We start from the raw sequence: 23,226 nt of genomic DNA on the forward strand, positions 1-23,226 counted from the left end.
TAAAGGCCCCTATACCTACCTATACGTAAGGCCCTATACCCTGCTACCTATACTGAAGGTCCCTTTACCTACCTACCTACCTAAAGGCCCCTATACCTACCTACCTAAAGGCCCCTATACCTACCTACATACCTATCTATACTTAAGGCCCTATACCCTGCTACCTATACTGAAGGTCCCTTTACCTACCTACCTAAAGGCCCCTATACCTACCTACCTACCTAAAGGCCCCTATACCTACCTACATACCTACCTACACTTAAGGCCCTATACCCTGCTACCTATACTGAAGGTCCCTTTACCTACTTACCTACCTAAAGGCCCCTATACCTAAGTACATACCTACCTATACTTAAGGCCCTATACCCTGCTATCTAAACTGAAGGTCCCTTTACCTACCTACCTAAAGGCCCCTATACCTACCTAAAGGCCCCTACACCTACCTACCTACCTAAAGGCCCCTATACATACCTACATACCTACCTATACTTAAGGCCCTATACCCTGCTACCTATACTGAAGGTCCCTTTACCTACCTACCTATACTGAAGGCACATATACCCTGCTACCTATACTGAAGGCCCCTATACCTAGTTACCTACCAATACTGAAAGCACATGTACCTTGCTACCTATACTGAAGGCCCCTATACCTTGCTACCGATACTGAAGGCACACGTACCTTGCTACCAATACTGAAGGCACATGTACCTTGCTACCAATACTGAAGGCACACGTACCTTGCTATCAATACTGAAGGCCCCTATATCCTGCTACCTATACTGAAGGCCCATATACCCTGCTACCTATACTGAAGGCCCATATACCTTGCTACCTATACTGAAGGCCCCTATACCTTGCTTCCTATACTGAAATTTACCAATATTGAAGGCACCCATACCTAGGTAGCTATACTGAAGGCACCTTTACCTCGCTACCTATACTGTGGGTACCTATGCCTGGGTACCTATACTGCGGGCAACTATACCACGGATCGCACAATTCTTATGTGCAGGATTCGTTAGATTCAGGATTCGAAAGGTTCGAGATATTCGAGAACCTTTTTAGATTCGGATTCAAAGAAATTGTGGATTCGTCCTATCTAGTGTTGGGCAAACAGTGTTCGCCACTGTTCGGGTTCTGCAGAACATCACACTGTTCGGGTGATGTTCGAGTTCGGCCGAACACCTCATGGTGTTCGGCCTTTTTAGTTCGGGTTCGCCCGAACAGCTCAATGCCCAGCCGAACAGGCCGAACAGGGCCCCTGTTCGGCCGAACAGGGCCCTGTACGGCCGAATACTGCCCCCCTATGGGGTCGCAGGCATAAGGGGGGAGCATGCCCCGGTCGCGGGGGGGGGTTGGAAATTCCCCCCACCCCCTCCGCTAGCGCTCCCCCCTCTGCCCGCTTCCCCATACAAAAATTTTCCGTAAAGTTCAATAGTACCTTCAGTGGCTGGCCTGGCTGGCACTGTGGTGTGAGTGAGGAGGAGGAGGAGTCCGAGTAGGACGCGTTAAGGCCGGGCAGCGGGTGGTTCAGCGGTAGTACCCTTGTGGTACTTCCGCCCTTTCTCTGACCTCACGTCCTCTGCATACGAGGGTACGTGTCACGCGTACCCTCGTATGCGTCATCACGTAGAGGATGTGAGGTCAGAGAAAGGGCGGAAGTACCACAAGGGTACTACCGCTGAACCGCCCGCTGCCCGGCCTCAACGCGTCCTACTCGGACTCCTCCTCCTCCTCACTCACACCACAGTGCCAGCCAGGCCAGCCACTGAAGGTACTATTGAACTTTACGGAAAATTTTTGTATGGGGAAGCGGGCAGAGGGGGGAGCGCTAGCGGAGGGGGTGGGGGGAATTTCCGATCCTCCCCGCGACCGGGGCATGCTTCCCCTTATGCCTGCGACCCCATAGGGCCCCCAAAAGCGGGATGTTCGGGGAGTTCGGGGTTCGGGCCGAACATGACAAACATCTGGCCCATGTTCGGCGAACGGACCCGAACCCGAACATCCAGGTGTTCGCCCAACACTAGTCCCATCCCTAAGACCCATACACTGGTCGATTTCAGCCATCGATCGATGGATCGATTCTGTAGAATCGATCGACCGATCAGAAGTGCATTGGATCTAATGGTCCAATAATGCATTTAGATTGATTTTCAATAGATTTTATTCTGAAATCTGTTGGAAATCTGTTTCTAGTGTGTGGCGCACATCAGATAGTTTCCTGTCAGATTCGACTTGACAGGCATCTGACAGAAATCTATCTGATGGTTGAATCTGCTGCAAATCTATAAGTGTATGGCTACCTTTAAGCTGGCCATACACTGGCCCGATTTGCAGCAGATTCGATCACTGAGATCGAATCTGCTGCCAATCGTTCGCGCTACACGCCGAATTTCGATCCATTTCGTCCGATCGCTCCGTGTGGAAAATTACCGTCGATCGCCCGCGGGTAGGGAGCGCGTCGCTAGCGGCGTTCGAGTGCCCGACGACCAACGCAAAAGAGCGGCAATACATTACCTGGTCACCGCTGCTCCGCGTAAGCGCTGGTCTCCGGCATGCTTCAGTTCCTCCTGCCCGGCAGGAAGTTTAAACAGTAGAGGCCGCTTTACTGTTTAAACTTCCTGCCGGGCAGGAAGAAGTAATGCATGCTGGACCTGGAGACCAGAGCGGAGAAGGCAGCGGAGACCTGGGGACTGGAGTCGCGCCGGCGGAGCAGGTAATGTATGCGGGCATGCGGGCCGGGGGAGCGGCGGCAGCAGCACCACCACCACCACAACAGATTGTGAACGGTTTCAGGCTGATATCGGTTCACAATCTGTTTGCAGTAAAGGTAGCCATACGATCCCTCTCTGATCAGATTCGATCAGAGAGGGATCTATCTGTTAGTCGAATCTGATGGCAAATCGACCAGTGTATGGCCACCTTTAGTGTTAGTCACCCACAGGAGGGATTTAAGATTAGGCACCAACAGGGGGGTCTTAGGGTTAGGCACCACTGGGGAGGGGGGGGAGTGTCTTAACCACTTAAGGACCACAGGCTTACACCCTCCTAGTGACCAGAAGTTTTTTTTACAATTCAGTGCTCTGCAGCTTTAACAGCTCGTTGCAGAGCTATACAACTTAGCACAGTGACAGAGCTGTCCCCTGAACAGCGCTGCACTAGATCGCAGCACTGTACACGTGATTTTGAAAGTTTTTTCTTTTTTTAGGCAGGGATGGTCGTAGGCAGCCAATTTCGCTACGCTGGAACTACGCATATTTTTACGCAAATACGCTTCGCAATCTACGGCTTCGAAATCAGCCACTTCACTACGTTAGCATACCGTAGACTATGCATTAAAATACGCAAGCTTCACGTATTGCGTAGCGTAGTTGATGCGACCACTTATGCCCTTATGCGGAAAAATTTCCGCAATAATCTGCTAATGTGCATACACAAACTAATTTAAGCATACATTCCAACATCCAATGCGAGATTGTATGCGTACAAAGGACAATAAAATTTCTGCGCATGCACAATGACCTATATCAATGCAGTTACCGCACGCGTAGTTGACTTCGCAATACATACGTCAACTACGCGTAGCGGACGAAGCTACGCATAGCGGGACTACGACTACGCGGAAATGCGTAAGTGTAGTTCTTAAACTTCGCCTACGAACTACGACGCATAGTTGCGTACTACGATGCGTAGATTCGCGCTGGCGTAGTTTACGAGCAACCCTGTTAGGCACCACCAGGGGGGGGGGAGAGAGGTCTTAGGATTAGGTGCCACCAGGGGAGGATTCTGTGTGAGAGTAGGGTTAGGCTTGGCTGTATTACTGAATAATGAAATGGTTTTTAAAGTAAATACATTTTTGTTTTCATTTTGGTCTGTTTTACAACACTACTTATCATTTACATGTTTTTGGCTTCACTTTGCGCCCAGTTCAAAAATATGTTTATTGTTTATTATCCACCCGCCATTTTTTCCTCAAGCCTTTATTTCATGCACATCTATAAATAAAGGTTTTCAAGGGTTGGTGGTGCAATACAGACATACTTGTTTTAAAGTACCTGGCAAAGATATATAAAATACTAGAAGAAGAGGAAGATCATACTTTAAAATATAAAATAAAATGGGAAAAGGAAATGGGGAGGGAATGGACGAGTTCCCAATGGAAAAGAATAGTCAAAATGACATATGGGGCCTCGATGTCCACCCGGATACAGAAATCTGGCTATAAAATTGTGATGAGGTGGTATTATACACCAGATAGGTTAAACAAGATAAGTGAGGTAAGCCCAATATGCTGGAGGTGTGGTAAAGAAAGAGGGGATTTCATGCATATCTGGTGGACATGTGAGGGCCTCACTACATATTGGGAGGGTGTAAAAAAATGGATCTGGGAGTTGGCGGGGATACCAATTTCGGTGGGACCTGAGGTATATCTGTTACACTTAGCGGAGAAAGGGATTAGAGAGTATAAGGGGTCACTGGGGATGCATTTAATTAATGTGGCTCGGATCTTAATTGCAAGAAATTGGAAAAGCCAACAGGCCCCAACTATAAAGGAATGGTTTGCGGAGGTAAACCAAGTGTATTGGATGGAAGAACTTTCGAGCATAATTAAAGGAAAAGAAAACTGGGGTTGGGATAAATGGTTGGAATTTAGAGAAACGGATGAATATTGTAATAGGGTAACATAAGATTGGTAATAAGAAAGGCAGTTTACCCCATGGGCAGGGAGATCTAGGGGGGTAATTATTTTTATTTTTGGGTGGTGGTGCTATTTTGTTTTTTCTGTTTGGGAAGAGATTTCTTCTGTTACCCTAACATTCCCTTTCTTTTGGAGAGGGTATACAACCAGAGGATGTGATCCAAGCTCTGGCCCACACATATAAGAATGGATAGGAAGGAGATGGGATTGGTAACGGAATGATAGCCAGAGGTGAGAAAAGAAGAAGATTAGCTCTGGGAACAGAGGAAATGGGTCAAACTTGGGATAAGTTATGTTGGGGAAGGAAAGAGACTTCTTCTGGAACACATTTTGTAAAGATTGTGTATTGGACTTTTTGTAAGATTTTGGAAAATATATGTTTTTGGATAAATAAAGAATAAATAAAAAAAGTACACCTGAAATGAGTGAGATATGGAGGCTGCCATATTTATTTCCTTTTAAATAACACCAGTTTCCTGCCAGTCCTGCTGATCTTTGGCTGGAGTAGTGTCTGAATGGCACACCTGAAATAAGCATTCAGGTAATCTAGTCAGATTTTTGACAGAAACACCTAATCTGCATGCTTGCTCAGAGTCTATGGCTCAAAGTATTGAAGGCAGAGGATTGGCAGGACTGCCAGGCAGCTTGTATTATTTAAAATTAAATAAATATGTCAGCCTCCATATCCCTCTCACTTGAAGTTCCCTTTCTCTCTGGTGTCAGCAAAGCCCCTGCTTAGGAGCTCTGCATGTTTTATTATGAAATCTGAAACAAAAAATGTGGGCGTCCACATAGGTGCCCATACAAATATAATTTATGGGAGGCTATTTGGGCGCTTGCATCTGCTATTTGTAGCCACAATTTGCATAAGGGGTGGCAACTGCTATTTACCCGGTCCCTCCGGTGCCCACATTTCCTTCTGTAAACAATATTTGTATGGGCAGTGGGCACCTATGGCAGCACTTGATATCTAAGGTTAGGTGTGCAGAGGGGGTGGTTGGGGTTAGGAATCAGAGGGAGGTGCTAAATGATAGGCATCGGAGAGAGGTGGTTAAAGGGAACCTAAACTGAGAAGGATATGGATTTTTCCTTTTAAAATAATACCAGTTTCCTGACTCACCTGCTGATCCTGTGTCTCTAATACTTTAATCCACAGCCCCTGAACAAGCATGCAGATGAAGTCAGACTGGATTAGCTACATGCTTATTTCAGGTCTGTGATTCAGCCACTACAGCAGCCAAAGAGATCAGCAGGGCTGCCAGGCAACTGGTATTTTTTAAAAGGAAACATCCATATCCCTCTCAGTTTAGGTTCCCTTTAAGTTTAGACATCAGAGGGTGGGGGTTTGGTTAGCGTTAGTCATCAGAGGGGAAGTGTTTGTAAGGTTAGACATTGGCAGAGGGAGTGGTTAGGGTTAGGCATTAAAAGGGGTGGTTAGGGTTAGGCATTTAGGAGGGGAGAATTAAGGTCAGGCACCAGAGGTGGGGTGGTTATGGCTAGGCATTGATGAGGGGGTGGTTAGGGCTAGGCATCCGTTGTGGAGGGTTCTGTGTGAGAATAGGGTTAGGTTTAGCTGTAGTAATGTATCAGTATCATTTACCAATGTAATTTGCACTTCATATTAGTAGAATATCTGTAAATTTACCAATATTTCAGTGCTGGGCCGAAATTACGCATGAGCGTAATTACGCATCGTAATTCAATGAAAATTTACACGTAAGCGTTACGCGTAACTTACGGTCTTACGCGTAATTATTTACGCGTAAGACCGTAAGTGGTATCGTAATTACACTGTCTACCGTAATTGCTAGGCATGCGTAATTTTACGAACACTTACGCGTAATTTTACGCGTAATTACTAACGTAAAATCTCCCATTTTCTAAGAGTAGCCAATCAGTCAACATCCTAAGCAACCAATAGTATCTTCTCCCGCCCTTCAGTATAAGCGTACGTTTTGACGCATACGAATGATATGTACGCAATAACTGTCACATTGACGGCTATTGCGTACATATCGTCCGCATGCGTCAAAAAATACGCATTAATGGGTATTACGGCACTACGCGTAACATCGTAGTGTAAGCGCCTTCATTACGGTATCCTTACGCGTAATTGCGTAAGTTTACGCGTAATTACAGTGATGTACCGTAGATATTTTCCTACGCCGTAACCGTAATTGCGTAATGCGTAATAGCGTAATGATCCGTAAGCGTAGATTTTTCCATTACGAGCAGCACTGCTACTAGCTGATATTTTGTGCCTCCACATTTATGGACGCCCTTCTTGCATGTACGTAGGAAATCTGCCTTGAACTTCCGCACACTCATGCAAATCCTCATGCGAATCCACTTACAAAAAGCATGCAGCAATTAGTGTTGGGCGAACAGTGTTCGCCACTGTTCGGGTTCTGCAGAACATCACCCTGTTTGGGTGATGTTCGAGTTCGGCCGAACACCTGGTGGTGTTCGGCCAAACTGTTCGGGGTTCGCCCGACCTGCGGAATGACTAGCCGAACAGGGCCCTGTTCGGCCGAATACTGCCCCCCTATGGGGTCGCAGGCATAAGGGGGGAGCATGCCCCGATCGCGGGGGGGGGGGGGTCGGAAATTCCCCCCACCCCCTCCGCTAGCGCTCCCCCCTCTGCCCGTACCGTACTACTGCTGAACCGCCCGCTGCCCGCCCTCCCTCAACGCGTCACTCTCCGGACTCCTCCTCCTCAGTCACTCACTTCACAGTGCCGCCCACTGCCAGCCACCCACTCGTACCACCGGTACTGTTTTACTTCCTGAAACTTTTGTATGGGGAAGCGGGCAGAGGGGGGAGCGCTAGCGGAGGGGGTGGGGGGAATTTCCAACCCCCCCCCCGCGATCGGGGCATGCTCCCCCCTTATGCCTGCGACCCCATAGGGCCCCCAAAAGCGGGATGTTCGGGGAGTTCGGGGTTCGGCCCGAACATGCCGAACATCGCGGCCATGTTCGGCGAACTTTCCCGAACCCGAACATCCAGGTGTTCGCCCAACACTAGCAGCAATCAATGCTGTCCCTAAAGCTAAGTTAAAAGCTGGGATCTTCGTTACAAGAATAAGTCTGCACGGTAGCTGCTAGTAGTAGTAGGAGCTTTTTTAAATTGTATTTGATCCTTTGTGGCTAGGATTTTATCTAGTGCTCCCCCTCTTCCCCTATTAGTGATCTGAACACACAGCTTGCTGGTGTGTTCGCATGGCACATATGTAGGTACTAGCAGCTCCCTTGCAGGATTAGTTAGATGCACTATCTATCCCAGGAGAGGATGTTAAGGATATGTACTCCTATTCCTTAGATAGGTGAAAGCACGTATTTGGCACTTGCTCTGTATGGTGAAGCGTGTTGTATGAAGCCATATAGTTTTACATTATGAAAACTGTTTTCTCATAGGTTATACAGAAGGTGTTTTGGAGTGCGCAGTGGACTTGTATGCATAAGCCAATTGAATAACATTGGTATTCAGTTTACCTGTTCAGAAATCCTGAGGGGTGAAGGTGGTGGAGGTGGTGGTGGGGGTACTAGTCCAAAGTTTTGCAGAGGGGCCCAGTGATTTCTAGTTACACCCCTGCCTGTAGGTATGTGTGTGTGTCACAATAGTGACAATGCTATGCTACTTGCAAAAGCACTAGTGCCAATATTTCAAGATACAGATTTTTTTGGAGGGTGTAAGAATAAAGGTTTGCTAAACACACACACTAAATACAGTATGTATCTGTGTGTTTCCAAAATTCACAATGCTACAGGCATGTTACTGAAAAAAAAAGTGTTGTAGATATTTTAAGACACTTTTTTTTGGAGGGGGGGGGGGGGGGGGTAAGAATAAAGTTTGTTCAAACATATTATTCATGTATGTGTCTGTGGGTGTGTAATGCTTGTAAGTGCAATGTTATGCTACTTTTTGGTGAAAGAATAAACATTTGCTACACACACAAAAGTCCTATATGTGCAATTGTCCTTGAGTGTCCAACACCAGTAGTCACAAGGCTATGATACTTACTTGCAAATAAACTAGAATAGACATTTTAACATAAAACAGTAAAACATGCTTGCTAAGCACATACAACAGCAGTTCTTGGTGATGCTAAGACAATCAACAGCAAAAGCTTCACTCACAGACCCAATCATTAACTCCATCCGGTCTGCTTCAGGCATTGGCCTCAATTCACTAAGCTTATCTCCTGTCTTTAATAACGTTTCTAGAGTTATCACCATGGTGATGAGGCATGTAGTATTCAGGAAACATTTTACCTCAGGCAAACCTAAAGTTAACTCTTCTGTCTTTAAGTTAACTCTTCAATCCTTAAAATAACTCCAGAGTTAAAGACAGGCTGTTTATTAACTGCGTGTGAAAATAACTACAGAGGAGGTAAATTAACTACAGAGGAGGAAAAATAACTACAGAGGAGGTAACTTAAGGAATGAAGAGATAAGATAACTCTCTCACTGTGTGGAGGTACGTTTTCTCTTGCCTTATTATCTCCAGCATGATCTTAGTGAATTGAGGCCAATGCGACTTAGGTAATGCAGGTTGTGCTAACTGCGCAATTTTTGCTACCTTGTCACCATAAGTAACACCATAATTGCCATGTGCTCTCTGCACATGACAACTTTAACAAAGTTTTCTGCATAGATCCCCCTTGTTTTACATGCAGATAATATTTATGTGTCCAGCTTACTCATCTATAAAATAAAATTTCTGGAAAGTGCTCAGAGCAGTGTTATAGACTATACTAGGGGTGGGCAAAGTCTGGAAGGATTGTACCACATTCCTCTCCCTCCCTCGCTCCCCCTTCCCTCAAAAATGGTTTTAACTCTCCTAATCGCTTGTTCCAGTGGCGGTCTCCATGCCTATAGCAGCATCATGTGACATGTTGGTACGTAATGATGGGATGTCACATGATGCCGCTATTGCCATGGAAATCGCCGCTGGAATGAGTGATTGGTGAGTTCTTTGTGTTGTTGTATGCTGCGTGCAACTTAAAAAAGATGGCGGAAGGGAGAGAATGGAGGGAGAAGAATCTGGCCTGCTAGCGGCAGGCCGCCTTTATAAGGCCCACAGGCCAAATTTGGCCTGTGGGTCATACTTTTCCCATCCCTGGTCTATAGCATAACAAAAAAAAGCATGATTGGATTACTAATAATTTAAATAATCATTAGCTACTTTATTAAATATAATAAAGGAATTATACATACTGGATACACTGTTGGTCGTAAATATGGTGTACGTTGCTTGGAAGCCCAGGTGGCCATACGAGGCATAACCAGTTTCAAACTCTACCATTGCTTGATTGGAAAAAATCCGAACCGTCGAGGGATTTGTGCCTTCAAGCGATTCTAGAATGCAGAATACATTTCAGGAGCCCATTATATCACTGATAACAAATTACAGTATTTTCTGTTCAAAGGCGCAGAGATGTTAATTTTGTGGCACAAAAGATTGTCATAATAGGAAAGAAAAAATGAAATGAACATTCAATAGCTTCAAACTGTTTACCACGTAGACACTGGCTAAGTTTCCTCTTCTTATAAAGCAATTACAGCCATTCAAAGTGGCATTCTCAGATGAGATGCATAAAAGGTATCCTTTTAACTTTCTGCGCTGCTCTAATTACTATACATGCAATTTTATTACTATGGTTGAATAAATAATAAAGAACTCCAATGCTCGTCTAAGAACTGAATATACTTTAATTGTGTGAGACGAATTCATTAGGACTACCTAAAAGCTTTATTAATTTTACTATAAAAGACCAAAATCGCTGGGATAGCTGCTTATCAGATCAAATCAGTGGGCATCAGCATTTTGACTATATAAGATTAGCTAATAAATTATACATTGTGATGCCTCATTAAGCTGTTGTGTTGAGTGAGCCCGAATACGATATTATAAGCAAAAAACATAAGAGTGTCATGATGACAAGTGAGGATTTTGCATGTTAGACTTATAAAAGCAAATCTAGATGAGGCAGGAGTTTAATAGAGAAGGGAAAAATGAGAAGATATATCAAAAAGATTAGAGGCTTTAGGCCTGATTCACAAAGCGGTGCTAACAGTTAGCACCCTGGTGAAAAGCCCCTTATCACGCCTAAACTCAGTTTAGCCGTGATAAGTTTAGGCATGATAAGTTTAGGCATGATAAGTTTAAGCATGATAAGTTTAGGCGTGATAAGTTTAGGTGTGATAAGTTTAGGTGTGATAGGTTTAAGCACCAACTGGGTTAGCACCGCAGTGCACAGCTGATCAAAAGTTTTGCACTAGCAAAGTCTGGTGTACTTCGCATAGAGTTTAATGGCGCTGCTTTGCGCACGGGACTTTGCGCGCAATCTAAACTTATCTAAACTTATCACGCCCTAAGCTTATCACGCCTAAACTTCTCACGCCTAAACTGGCTTTTCACCAGTGTGGTGCAATGGATATCACGCCTAAAGTCTTTTACTGGGTTAGCACCGCTTTGTGAATCAAGCCCTATGAGTGGACAAGAGGACACCGGAGAAGAAGGTGAGAAGAGGGGCAAGATGAGCAGACAAAAAGGAAAGGCGGGGAGAAGAGACATGTAAAGTACTTAGGCTGGACATAGGCCGCCTTCACACAATCAACTGTTGGGTGGTTAAGGCTGCCTTTAGAGATTTGTGGGCCCCCATCACTCATCATCAGAGCAAACTTACTGGACCCCCATCACTCCAGTCTGCCTTCCCTTCTCCTTCCAAAAAAGCAGTGTTTCCACATAAAAGAAACATAATGTCAGTGCTATATAAATACATAATAATAATAATATGGTAGGACATTAAACTATGGCCATGGTAGGGATTCGATTTTGAGCTCCTCTGAAGACAATCAGTGACGTGACTTTGTGCTCTGTAAAGTGCTGCCGAAGATGTCAGTGCTATATAAATATATAATAATAATAATATGGTGGGACATTAGACTATTGCTATGCTGTAAAAATCTAATAATTAGGGTGACACACTAATGGAATTTTTTTTAGAGAGGGAGATATCAAGAGGAAAGGAAAGAAAGATAGGGTGGGTGAGAGAGGGAGAGAGGAGTAGAAAGTTTAGAGACTGGAGCCCATATGCAATAAACTTTTTACCCTGACTTATCTTCTATTAGACAATTTCATCTACTCTATAAAATAACTTTTCAGCATTTTACAATTGAAAAAGTACCCAAAAGTTGGTGAAAAAGTACCATCAAAATTATTTTGAGTATTGTCTTGTTTCCTGGGGATTTAAAAGGCATTTTAAGACAAGGTATTAAAATATAAATAGGAAAAAACTCAGGAGAAACAGTGAATTGTATATGGGCCTGGGAGGTGAGGAGGAGATGAGGGAAGAAGGAAAGCAAGAGAAGGGAGGAATGGAGAGTGACAAGGGATAGAAGACAGCTTTTTAGCCTTGCAGCAATAGGGTCCTATGTTTTATTCTTGGACAAGCACAATGTGGATACTTGGGGTATATGGCAATGAAGGAGACACATATATAACTGTACTCAGGAGACTGTGAGGACAGGGCAATGCTGGGATGACACATTGTGGCCATGGCTATACTGAGTATTCTGCAATATTTAGGGATAGCACCACAGATTATGAGGGAACATTATTGATAAGGGTTTGGGGATAATTTGTAGCTACAGATCCTTAATTCAGGAGTCTTAACTATTAAAGAGAATCTATATTCTAAAATTCTTACAAAAAAAAGCATACCATTCTATTCATTATGTTTTCCTGGGCCCCTCTGTGCTGTTTCTGCCACTCTCTGCTGCAAACCTGGCTTGTAATTACCAGTTTTAGGCAGTGTTTACAAACAAAAGACATGGCTGCTAAGAGCTTGTGATAGGCTCAAGTAAGCAGAGTGTGTGAGTCACACAGAGCTTGCAGGGGGCCTGGAGAGGGTGTCTATAGCTTATATCCAGTCACAAGCAGCACAGCACATTCCAGCCAGACAGCCTGAGCCCGACAGATCCGACAGAGGAGAGAAGATTAGATCATATAACAGAGATAACACAGCCATTGTGCAAGAAGGAAAGGCTGCAGTAAGCCAGACCACATTAGAACAGGCATAGGAACTTATAGGATAGAAGAAATAAGGATGAAAATTTTGTTACAGAGTCTCTTTAAAGAAGAGTGAGAGAAGGAAGGGAGTAGAGGTAGTGAGCAATGTAGATAAGTTGCAAGCTAGCATAATTCTGGATTCTCTAGTATTTGCTGCGGTCAGAGTGCATCTCAGCGCATGTGTGTAGAAGCTCTGACCTATTGCACAGCTACTAGAAAAACAGTTATCTTATAACCAACACACAATATTTATTTTGTTTACCTATGCTAAATATGGTATGTCCTGGACAGCCAGTGAATTAATGAGCTGATAACAGAGGAATTCAGCTCTGTGACTGAAAAAACACGCACACCATTTGAGTTCCAGTTTTGTGTGGAATTCCTTAACTTTGTATCTGTTTTTCCTGTTTAGTGCACATGTCTGGAGCCTGGCAACAGGGAAATATATGTTGTTCAGCAGGGAGGGGGATGGCCCCAATCACTGCAAGTCCCTTACAGGACTACTGGTTGTGATGCACTGTTGGTGGCTCCTTGAGAAGTGCATCCACTGCTAATCATCTGCTCCTGTGGACCTGCTGAGTGTTTCACAACCACCCCATGGATTTACATCTGGGCACAATTTAAGCCACACCCAGATGTGACAAGAGGGAGTTCTCGGGTGTCATGTTCTAAAACATGTTGGGTTACAATCACGGGAATTTGACTGCATTCAATTACATGGGCTGACAAACTGAAGGCTGAAGTGCACAGTGAGTGAGCAATTCAGCGATGTGAAAAGGCCTTACTGAGGCATTACTGGCCTAGCTGTAATTTGATAGAGAAATGAATGTAAGCTCCTGTAGACTTGGGTAATGTTTATTTCTGCTTTGGCAGCATTTTTGTGCAAATTTCATGTTTTTGTGTTAGTTAGATTTTGTGAGAGACAGTATATTGTATTTTGCTTAATACGCTAATTTTCACAAAATAAATTAAAATCAATGGGGCAGAAGAAACCACGGCCCTTATTAAATTCGCCAACATGTTTAAAATAACTTGTCATCACTCTGCATTTGAAAAGGTAACAAAAAATTGCTGATGGCTTAAAATGAATTTTATGACAACGTGTGAAAATATCACCTGGGATAAAACTCAGGAGAAAAAGTGAATTGAATATGGGACTGTGACCCATATGCAATTCACTTTTTCTCCTGAGTTTTCACCTAGGAGATAATATTTCATCTTCCATTTACAATAACTTTTTAGCACTTTGCATGGAAAAAGTGCCAAAAAGTTGATGAAAAAGTACTGTAACAATTATTTTGAGTATTTGTGTGCTTGCTGGTGGCTTAAAAGGCATTTTATTTACAAGTTGTGGAAATATCACTTAGGAGAAAACTTAGGTGAAAATATATCATACAGTAGAAAGCGAGAGTGAGACCTGCAATAGAGGTGTCATAGAGATAAAAAAAAGGGATGATTTGGAAGAATGAGAGAGAAGATATAGTTGAAAGAAAGTGAGATAGGCAAAACCGAGAACACAGAAATGGGAGAAGGAGGAGAGAGAGGGAATAAATAAAAGAGAAAGCGGTGAGAAAAAAGGGTGAAATAGTTGGTAGAGAGATAATGTGAAAGAGTGTACAGAGAAGGTATAAAATAGAGGACATAAGGCAAGAAAGTGAAGAGAAAGACAAAGGGTAAATGAAGCAAGAGGATAGAGCAAGAGGATAGAGCCCACAGATCGTAAACCAGGCATTAAAGCATTTTACAGTTTCTGTAGAATACTATTAAATCCAGCTGGGTGGTTTGGTTAGGCTTCATCGATAATACATGTTGGTGACCCAGGGGACTCTACATAAAATGCAGGATATCTATTAACCACTTTGGTACCATCAGCCTCTGCCCCCTTAAAGACCAGAGGCTGCTGGTACATTAAAACGCTGCATACCGACGAATCGTCGCAAAAATCCGTCACTCCCATCAGTCATGTCGCTTTGTCCCTGCCGCAGGCTGCTCTCTCTGCTGTCTCTATGATGGCAGAGCGCCGTGGGATTGGCTTACAGGAATGATAGGGCCAGGAGCCAATGAAAACAGCTCCTGCCCGGCTCACAGTGCTCTGCCGTCATAGAGTTGGCAGGGCAGCACATTGCGGTGGGGGCAGAGCAGCGAGAGCGGCGGGAACGGGCGGGGGTGCGCGGTGAATGGGACGTAGAGCCTACGTCCGGTCAGAACTGCAGCCCCACCTGCCCGACGTAGATTTAAACTTCGTTGGTCCGAAACAGGTTAAACCTTCTGCTTCAGTCTCAAAGATCAAGTGCAAAACAGAAGCAAATTGCAAACCTTGACCAGTGATGAGTAAAAATGACGATATTCTTTTCACATTAATTTTCGCAAAAATACTGTTAAATTTGACTTCCGGGCAACAATGCCATCAAAAACCATTTTTGTAACAAGTTTTTGATTTTTCAAATTTTCACGCTAAAAACCCAATTTTGCTCCTTTCACGATTTTTCACAAATTTGTTTCCTTTGACCATTTTGTGAAAATGCAATGTACTTTTGCAAATAGTTTCTCGAAATTGAAAATAGGAACACTGCACTTGACCTTAGCATGTTTTCATTTTACACCATGCTTACTCCAATTTCCCTTGCATTGGTTTTAATAAATATGCCTCAGTTCAGACAGTGGGAAATGGAACATAGGGGCTGCTGATCAAAAGACTGAAGTACGAGAAGATAGGGTTCAATTTGGAGGCATGGGTCTAATAGTCTGAAGCCTAAAAGCCAAACCATGCCTCTCATAACTGCCATACGTTCTGATTTTTCACCATTATAAGTTATGTATTGTATCGCTGCTCGAAACAACTTTAAGCAAGTCAACTTAAAAATACACAAGCTGAAATCTTTTGTTCGAGTGTCAGATATTTGTACATAAAAGTAATAATTTTATTTTGATTCAACCAAGTAGGTTACGCTTGACATTTAGTTTGCAAAATAAAAATGAACTTCAAAGCTTACCTCTTAAAATTCTGTTTGGTCCAATCCCTTCATAAATAAATAAAATGTCTGCGTAATTTTGCGTCTCAAAAAATGGGAAATTAATTTTAATGTTGAAACCTTTCTTAACGCTGTGGAAGCAAACAATGAGCATTGTCAAATAAGTGAAAATACAAAAAGGATTATTATTCATCTTTAGTAGCATTTTATTCAGGAGTTATAGTTTAAAAATGTTGTAAAGATTACAACTTACTGTTTAATGCTATTTTTTGTTTTCTTATGCAGAATTGGCAAAATATATTAAGCAAACATTATGTTTTTATTCCATAGACATAAAAGAACTAGCCCAGTGCAAAATATGGTCAAATCACTGTAAAATGAAGAGAATCTGAACTCCAGGCAAATATACTGTGAACATCATTTAATTCAGTTATATATTCATTAAAGAAACATTAAAAGGAATGCATAGTTTTATTTTTGTTTTATTTGCTTATTACATTTAGTGCCAAAAGTAAAATCAATATATTAAATATAAATAGAATATACATATTCTAGTTTAATCTGGAAAATGGAAAATATTACAAATAAAAGAGGAGCTCCAGTGAAAATATTTTAATAAAAAAGTGCTTCATTTTTACAATAATTATGTATACCGTATAAACTCGCATATAAGCCGACCCACATATAAGCCGACCCCCAACTTTTCCCTGAAAAACCAGGGAAAAAGGATTGACCCCCATATAAGCCGGGGGTAGGAAATGCTGGATTGGTGCAGCCCCCCAGTGTGTCCCAGTATAGCTAGTATAGTGCCCAGTATGGGTAGGTAGTGCCTCAGTATAGCTAGTATAGTGCCCAGTTTAGCTAGTATAGTGCCCAGTTTAGCTAGTATAGTGCCCAGTATAGCTAGTAAAGGGCCCAGTATAGCTAGTGTAGTGCCCAGTATAGCTAGTGTAGTGCCCAGTATAGCCAGTATAGTGCCCAGTATAGTGCCCAGTATAGGTAGGTAGTGTCCAGTATAGCTAGTATAGTGCCCAGTATAGCTAGTAAAGTGCCCAGTTTAGCTAGTATAGTGCCCAGTATAGTGCCCAGTATAGACAGTATAGTGTCCAGTATAGGTAGGTAGTGTCCAGTATAGCTAGTATAGTGGCCAGTATAGCTAGTAAAGTGCCCAGTTTAGCTAGTATAGTGCCCAGTATAGTGCCCAGCATAGGTAGGTAGTGCCCAGCATAGGTAGGTAGTGTCCAGTATAGCTAGTATAGTGCCCAGTATAGCTAGTATAGTGCCCAGTATAGCTAGTAAAGTGCCCAGTTTAGCTAGTATAGTACCCCAGTATGGCTAGTATAGTGCCCCAGTATGGCTAGTATAGTGCCCCAGTATGGCTAGTATAGTGCCCCAGTATGGCTAGTATAGTGCCCAGTTTAGCCAGTATAGTGCCCAGTATAGGTAGGTAGTGTCCAGTATAGCTAGTATAGTGCCCAGTATAGCTAGTAAAGTGCCCAGTATAACCAGTATAGTGCCCAGTATAGCTAGTATAGTGCCCAGTATAGCTAGTAAAATGCCCAGTATAGCTGGTATAGTGCCAAGTATAGTTAGTAAAATACCCAGTATATCTAGTATAGTGCCCAGTATAGCTAGTATAGTGCCCAGTATAGGTAGGTAGTGTCCAGTATAGCTAGTATAGTGCCCAGTATAGCCAGTATAGTGCCCAGTATAGGTAGGTAGTGTCCAGTATAGCTAGTATAGTGCCCAGTATAGCTAGTAAAGTGCCCAGTTTAGCTAGTATAGTGCCCAGTATAGTGCCCAGTATAGCCAGTAAAGTGCCCAGTATAGGTAGGTAGTGTCCAGTATAGCTAGTATAGTGCCCAGTATAGCTAGTAAAGTGCCCAGTTTAGCTAGTATAGTGCCCAGTATAGTGCCCAGTATAGCCAGTATAGTGCCCAGCATAGGTAGGTAGTGTCCAGTATAGCTAGTATAGTGCCCAGTATAGCTAGTAAAGTGCCCAGTATAGCTAGTAAAGTGGCCAGTTTAGCTAGTATAGTACCCCAGTATGGCTAGTATAGTGCCCCAGTATGGCTAGTATAGTGCCCCAGTATGGCTAGTATAGTGCCCAGTTTAGCCAGTATAGTGCCCAGTATAGGTAGGTAGTGTCCAGTATAGCTAGTATAGTGCCCAGTATAGCTAGTAAAGTGCCCAGTTTAGCTAGTATAGTGCCCAGTATAGCTACTATAGTGCCCAGTATAGCCAGTATAGTGCCCAGTAAAGCTAGTAAAATGCCCAGTATAGCTGGTATAGTTCCAAGTATAGTTAGTAAAATGCCCAGTATAGCTAGTATAGTGCCCAGTATAGCTACTATAGTGCCCAGTATAGGTAGATAGTACCCCAGTATAGCACTCCCCCCTCCCCCCGCCACTGCTGCTATTACCTGCTTAGGCAGCGGCTTCCTCTAATCCGCGTTCCCCTTCTCATGTTGCATATAAGTGTATCACAGCAGCACACCCGGCGCTGCTGCTGTGGCGATGCAGGGAGCAGGAAAGAGCGGTTACCCTGGTAACGGCGATACAGATCGCCGCTACAGGGAGCCGCGCTCTTGCCTGCCCCCTGCATCGTCACAGCATGTTAGGCTTGGTGGTGTATTCTCCACAGTCAGCATGCAACGCATGAGCTGACGTGAAGGAGGTACACACACTAGCACAAGGAAACAGGCTATCCCTAGTATAGTGGAGGGGAGGACTGACTCCAATAGGAGATTATGGCGCACAGAGCTGGTGCAGATCCAACAGCCACAAACAATACTTTCGCTATAACGTCTCAGCGCAAAGTAGCGCTGAGCGCATAAACCAGAACTGAGGAGATCAGGACAGGTAGACAGAATGAACGCTTGCTAGCTAGCCGCTACTTAGTGACAGCAAGCGTCCACAACAAGACAGACTGGAATGAGGCAGCCAATGCGTTTGCAGCGATGGCGTGCCTCACAAAGACAGGAAAGTAAAAGCAATATATTAAATATAAATAGAATATACATATTCTAGTTTAATCTGGAAAATGGAAAATATTACAAATAAAAGAGGAGCTCCAGTGAAAATAATTTAATAAAAAAGTGCTTCATTTTTTCAATAATTATTTGTATACCGTATATACTCGCATATAAGCCGACCCACATATAAGCCGACCCCCCAACTTTTCCCTGAAAAACCAGGGGAAAAGGATTGACCCCCATATAAGCCGGGGGTAGGAAATGCTGGATTGGTGCAGCCCCCCAGTGTGTCCCAGTATAGCTAGTATAGTGCCCAGTATGGGTAGGTAGTGCCTCAGTATAGCTAGTATAGTGCCCAGTTTAGCTAGTATAGTGCCCAGTTTAGCTAGTATAGTGCCCAGTATAGCTAGTAAAGGGCCCAGTATAGCTAGTGTAGTGCCCAGTATAGCTAGTGTAGTGCCCAGTATAGCCAGTATAGTGCCCAGTATAGTGCCCAGTATAGGTAGGTAGTGTCCAGTATAGCTAGTATAGTGCCCAGTATAGCTAGTAAAGTGCCCAGTTTAGCTAGTATAGTGCCCAGTATAGTGCCCAGTATAGACAGTATAGTGTCCAGTATAGGTAGGTAGTGTCCAGTATAGCTAGTATAGTGGCCAGTATAGCTAGTAAAGTGCCCAGTTTAGCTAGTATAGTGCCCAGTATAGTGCCCAGCATAGGTAGGTAGTGCCCAGCATAGGTAGGTAGTGTCCAGTATAGCTAGTATAGTGCCCAGTATAGCTAGTATAGTGCCCAGTATAGCTAGTAAAGTGCCCAGTTTAGCTAGTATAGTACCCCAGTATGGCTAGTATAGTGCCCCAGTATGGCTAGTATAGTGCCCCAGTATGGCTAGTATAGTGCCCCAGTATGGCTAGTATAGTGCCCAGTTTAGCCAGTATAGTGCCCAGTATAGGTAGGTAGTGTCCAGTATAGCTAGTATAGTGCCCAGTATAGCTAGTAAAGTGCCCAGTATAACCAGTATAGTGCCCAGTATAGCTAGTATAGTGCCCAGTATAGCTAGTAAAATGCCCAGTATAGCTGGTATAGTGCCAAGTATAGTTAGTAAAATACCCAGTATATCTAGTATAGTGCCCAGTATAGCTAGTATAGTGCCCAGTATAGGTAGGTAGTGTCCAGTATAGCTAGTATAGTGCCCAGTATAGCCAGTATAGTGCCCAGTATAGGTAGGTAGTGTCCAGTATAGCTAGTATAGTGCCCAGTATAGCTAGTAAAGTGCCCAGTTTAGCTAGTATAGTGCCCAGTATAGTGCCCAGTATAGCCAGTAAAGTGCCCAGTATAGGTAGGTAGTGTCCAGTATAGCTAGTATAGTGCCCAGTATAGCTAGTAAAGTGCCCAGTTTAGCTAGTATAGTGCCCAGTATAGTGCCCAGTATAGCCAGTATAGTGCCCAGCATAGGTAGGTAGTGTCCAGTATAGCTAGTATAGTGCCCAGTATAGCTAGTAAAGTGCCCAGTATAGCTAGTAAAGTGGCCAGTTTAGCTAGTATAGTACCCCAGTATGGCTAGTATAGTGCCCCAGTATGGCTAGTATAGTGCCCCAGTATGGCTAGTATAGTGCCCAGTTTAGCCAGTATAGTGCCCAGTATAGGTAGGTAGTGTCCAGTATAGCTAGTATAGTGCCCAGTATAGCTAGTAAAGTGCCCAGTTTAGCTAGTATAGTGCCCAGTATAGCTACTATAGTGCCCAGTATAGCCAGTATAGTGCCCAGTAAAGCTAGTAAAATGCCCAGTATAGCTGGTATAGTTCCAAGTATAGTTAGTAAAATGCCCAGTATAGCTAGTATAGTGCCCAGTATAGCTACTATAGTGCCCAGTATAGGTAGATAGTACCCCAGTATAGCACTCCCCCCTCCCCCCGCCACTGCTGCTATTACCTGCTTAGGCAGCGGCTTCCTCTAATCCGCGTTCCCCTTCTCATGTTGCATATAAGTGTATCACAGCAGCACACCCGGCGCTGCTGCTGTGGCGATGCAGGGAGCAGGAAAGAGCGGTTACCCTGGTAACGGCGATACAGATCGCCGCTACAGGGAGCCGCGCTCTTGCCTGCCCCCTGCATCGTCACAGCATGTTAGGCTTGGTGGTGTATTCTCCACAGTCAGCATGCAACGCATGAGCTGACGTGAAGGAGGTACACACACTAGCACAAGGAAACAGGCTATCCCTAGTATAGTGGAGGGGAGGACTGACTCCAATAGGAGATTATGGCGCACAGAGCTGGTGCAGATCCAACAGCCACAAACAATACTTTCGCTATAACGTCTCAGCGCAAAGTAGCGCTGAGCGCATAAACCAGAACTGAGGAGATCAGGACAGGTAGACAGAATGAACGCTTGCTAGCTAGCCGCTACTTAGTGACAGCAAGCGTCCACAACAAGACAGACTGGAATGAGGCAGCCAATGCGTTTGCAGCGATGGCGTGCCTCACAAAGACAGGAAAGTAAAAGCAATATATTAAATATAAATAGAATATACATATTCTAGTTTAATCTGGAAAATGGAAAATATTACAAATAAAAGAGGAGCTCCAGTGAAAATAATTTAATAAAAAAGTGCTTCATTTTTTCAATAATTATTTGTATACCGTATATACTCGCATATAAGCCGACCCACATATAAGCCGACCCCCCAACTTTTCCCTGAAAAAACAGGGGAAAAGGATTGACCCCCATATAAGCCGGGGGTAGGAAATGCTGGATTGGTGCAGCCCCCCAGTGTGTCCCAGTATAGCTAGTATAGTGCCCAGTATGGGTAGGTAGTGCCTCAGTATAGCTAGTATAGTGCCCAGTTTAGCTAGTATAGTGCCCAGTTTAGCTAGTAAAGTGCCCAGTATAGCTAGTGTAGTGCCCAGTACAGCCAGTATAGTGCCCAGTATAGTGCCCAGTATAGGTAGGTAGTGTCCAGTATAGCTAGTATAGTGCCCAGTATAGCTAGTAAAGTGCCCAGTTTAGCTAGTATAGTGCCCAGTATAGTGCCCAGTATAGCCAGTATAGTGTCCAGTATAGGTAGGTAGTGTCCAGTATAGCTAGTATAGTGGCCAGTATAGCTAGTAAAGTGCCCAGTTTAGCTAGTATAGTGCCCAGTATAGTGCCCAGTATAACCAGTATAGTGCCCAGCATAGGTAGGTAGTGTCCAGTATAGCTAGTATAGGGCCCAGTATAGCTAGTATAGTGCCCAGTATAGGTAGGTAGTGTCCAGTATAGCTAGTATAGTGCCCAGTATAGCTAGTAAAGTGCCCAGTTTAGCTAGTATAGTGCCCAGTATAGTGAACAGTATAGCCAGTATAGTGCCCAGTATAGGTAGGTAGTGTCCAGTATAGCTAGTATAGTGCCCAGTATAGCTAGTAAAGTGCCCAGTTTAGCTAGTATAGTGCCCAGTATAGCCAGTATAGTGCCCAGCATAGGTAGGTAGTGTCCAGTATAGCTAGTATAGTGCCCAGTATAGCTAGTATAGTGCCCAGTATAGCTAGTAAAGTGCCCAGTTTAGCTAGTATAGTACCCCAGTATGGCTAGTATAGTGCCCCAGTATGGCTAGTATAGTGCCCCAGTATGGCTAGTATAGTGCCCCAGTATGGCTAGTATAGTGCCCAGTTTAGCCAGTATAGTGCCCAGTATAGGTAGGTAGTGTCCAGTATAGCTAGTATAGTGCCCAGTATAGCTAGTAAAGTGCCCAGTTTAGCTAGTATAGTGCCCAGTATAGCTAGTATAGTGCCCAGTATAGCCAGTATAGTGCCCAGTATAGCTAGTAAAATGCCCAGTATAGCTGGTATAGTTCCAAGTATAGTTAGTAAAATGCCTAGTATAGCTAGTATAGAGCCCAGTATAGCTACTATAGTGCCCAGTATAGGTAGGTAGTACCCCAGTATAGCACTCCCCCCTCCCCCCCGCTGCTGCTGCTATTACCTGCTTAGGCAGCGGCTTCCTCTAATCCGCGTTCCCCTTCTCATGTTGCATATAAGTGTATCACAGCAGCACACCCGGCGCTGCTGCTGTGACGATGCAGGGGGCAGGAAAGAGCGGTTACCCTGGTAACGGCGATACAGATCGCCGCTACAGGGAGCCGCGCTCTTGCCTGCCCCCTGCATCGTCACAGCATGTTAGGCTTGGTGGTGTATTCTCCACAGTCAGCATGCAACGCATGAGCTGACGTGAAGGAGGTACACACACTAGCACAAGGAAACAGGCTATCCCTAGTATAGTGGAGGGGAGGACTGACTCCAATAGGAGATTATGGCGCACAGAGCCGGTGCAGATCCGACAGCCACAAACAATACTTTCGCTATAACGTCTCAGCGCAAAGTAGCGCTGAGCGCATAAACCAGAACTGAGGAGATCAGGACAGGTAGACAGAATGAACGCTTGCTAGCTAGCCGCTACTTAGTGACAGCAAGCGTCCACAACAAGACAGACTGGAATGAGGCAGCCAATGCGTTTGCAGCGATGGCGTGCCTCACAAAGA

At 44.2% G+C, this 23,226-nt stretch overlaps 1 protein-coding gene across 1 annotated transcript in view; it reads right to left on the reverse strand.

Annotated features, from left to right (window-relative positions):
• Positions 1-23,226, reverse strand: part of LOC137545260 (enteropeptidase-like) — a 191,459-nt gene that overhangs the window by 35,168 nt on the left and 133,065 nt on the right. Inside the window, exons 9-10 of the mRNA XM_068266378.1 lie at positions 15,768-15,877; positions 9,918-10,058 (exon numbers count right to left, since the gene is read on the reverse strand). Of these exons, the coding sequence (XP_068122479.1) occupies positions 9,918-10,058; positions 15,768-15,877 (251 nt within the window). The remainder of the gene's footprint in view (positions 1-9,917; positions 10,059-15,767; positions 15,878-23,226) is intronic.

The sequence above is a fragment of the Hyperolius riggenbachi genome, chromosome 2 (assembly GCF_040937935.1).
Source record: "Hyperolius riggenbachi isolate aHypRig1 chromosome 2, aHypRig1.pri, whole genome shotgun sequence".
Lineage (NCBI taxonomy): Eukaryota > Metazoa > Chordata > Amphibia > Anura > Hyperoliidae > Hyperolius > Hyperolius riggenbachi.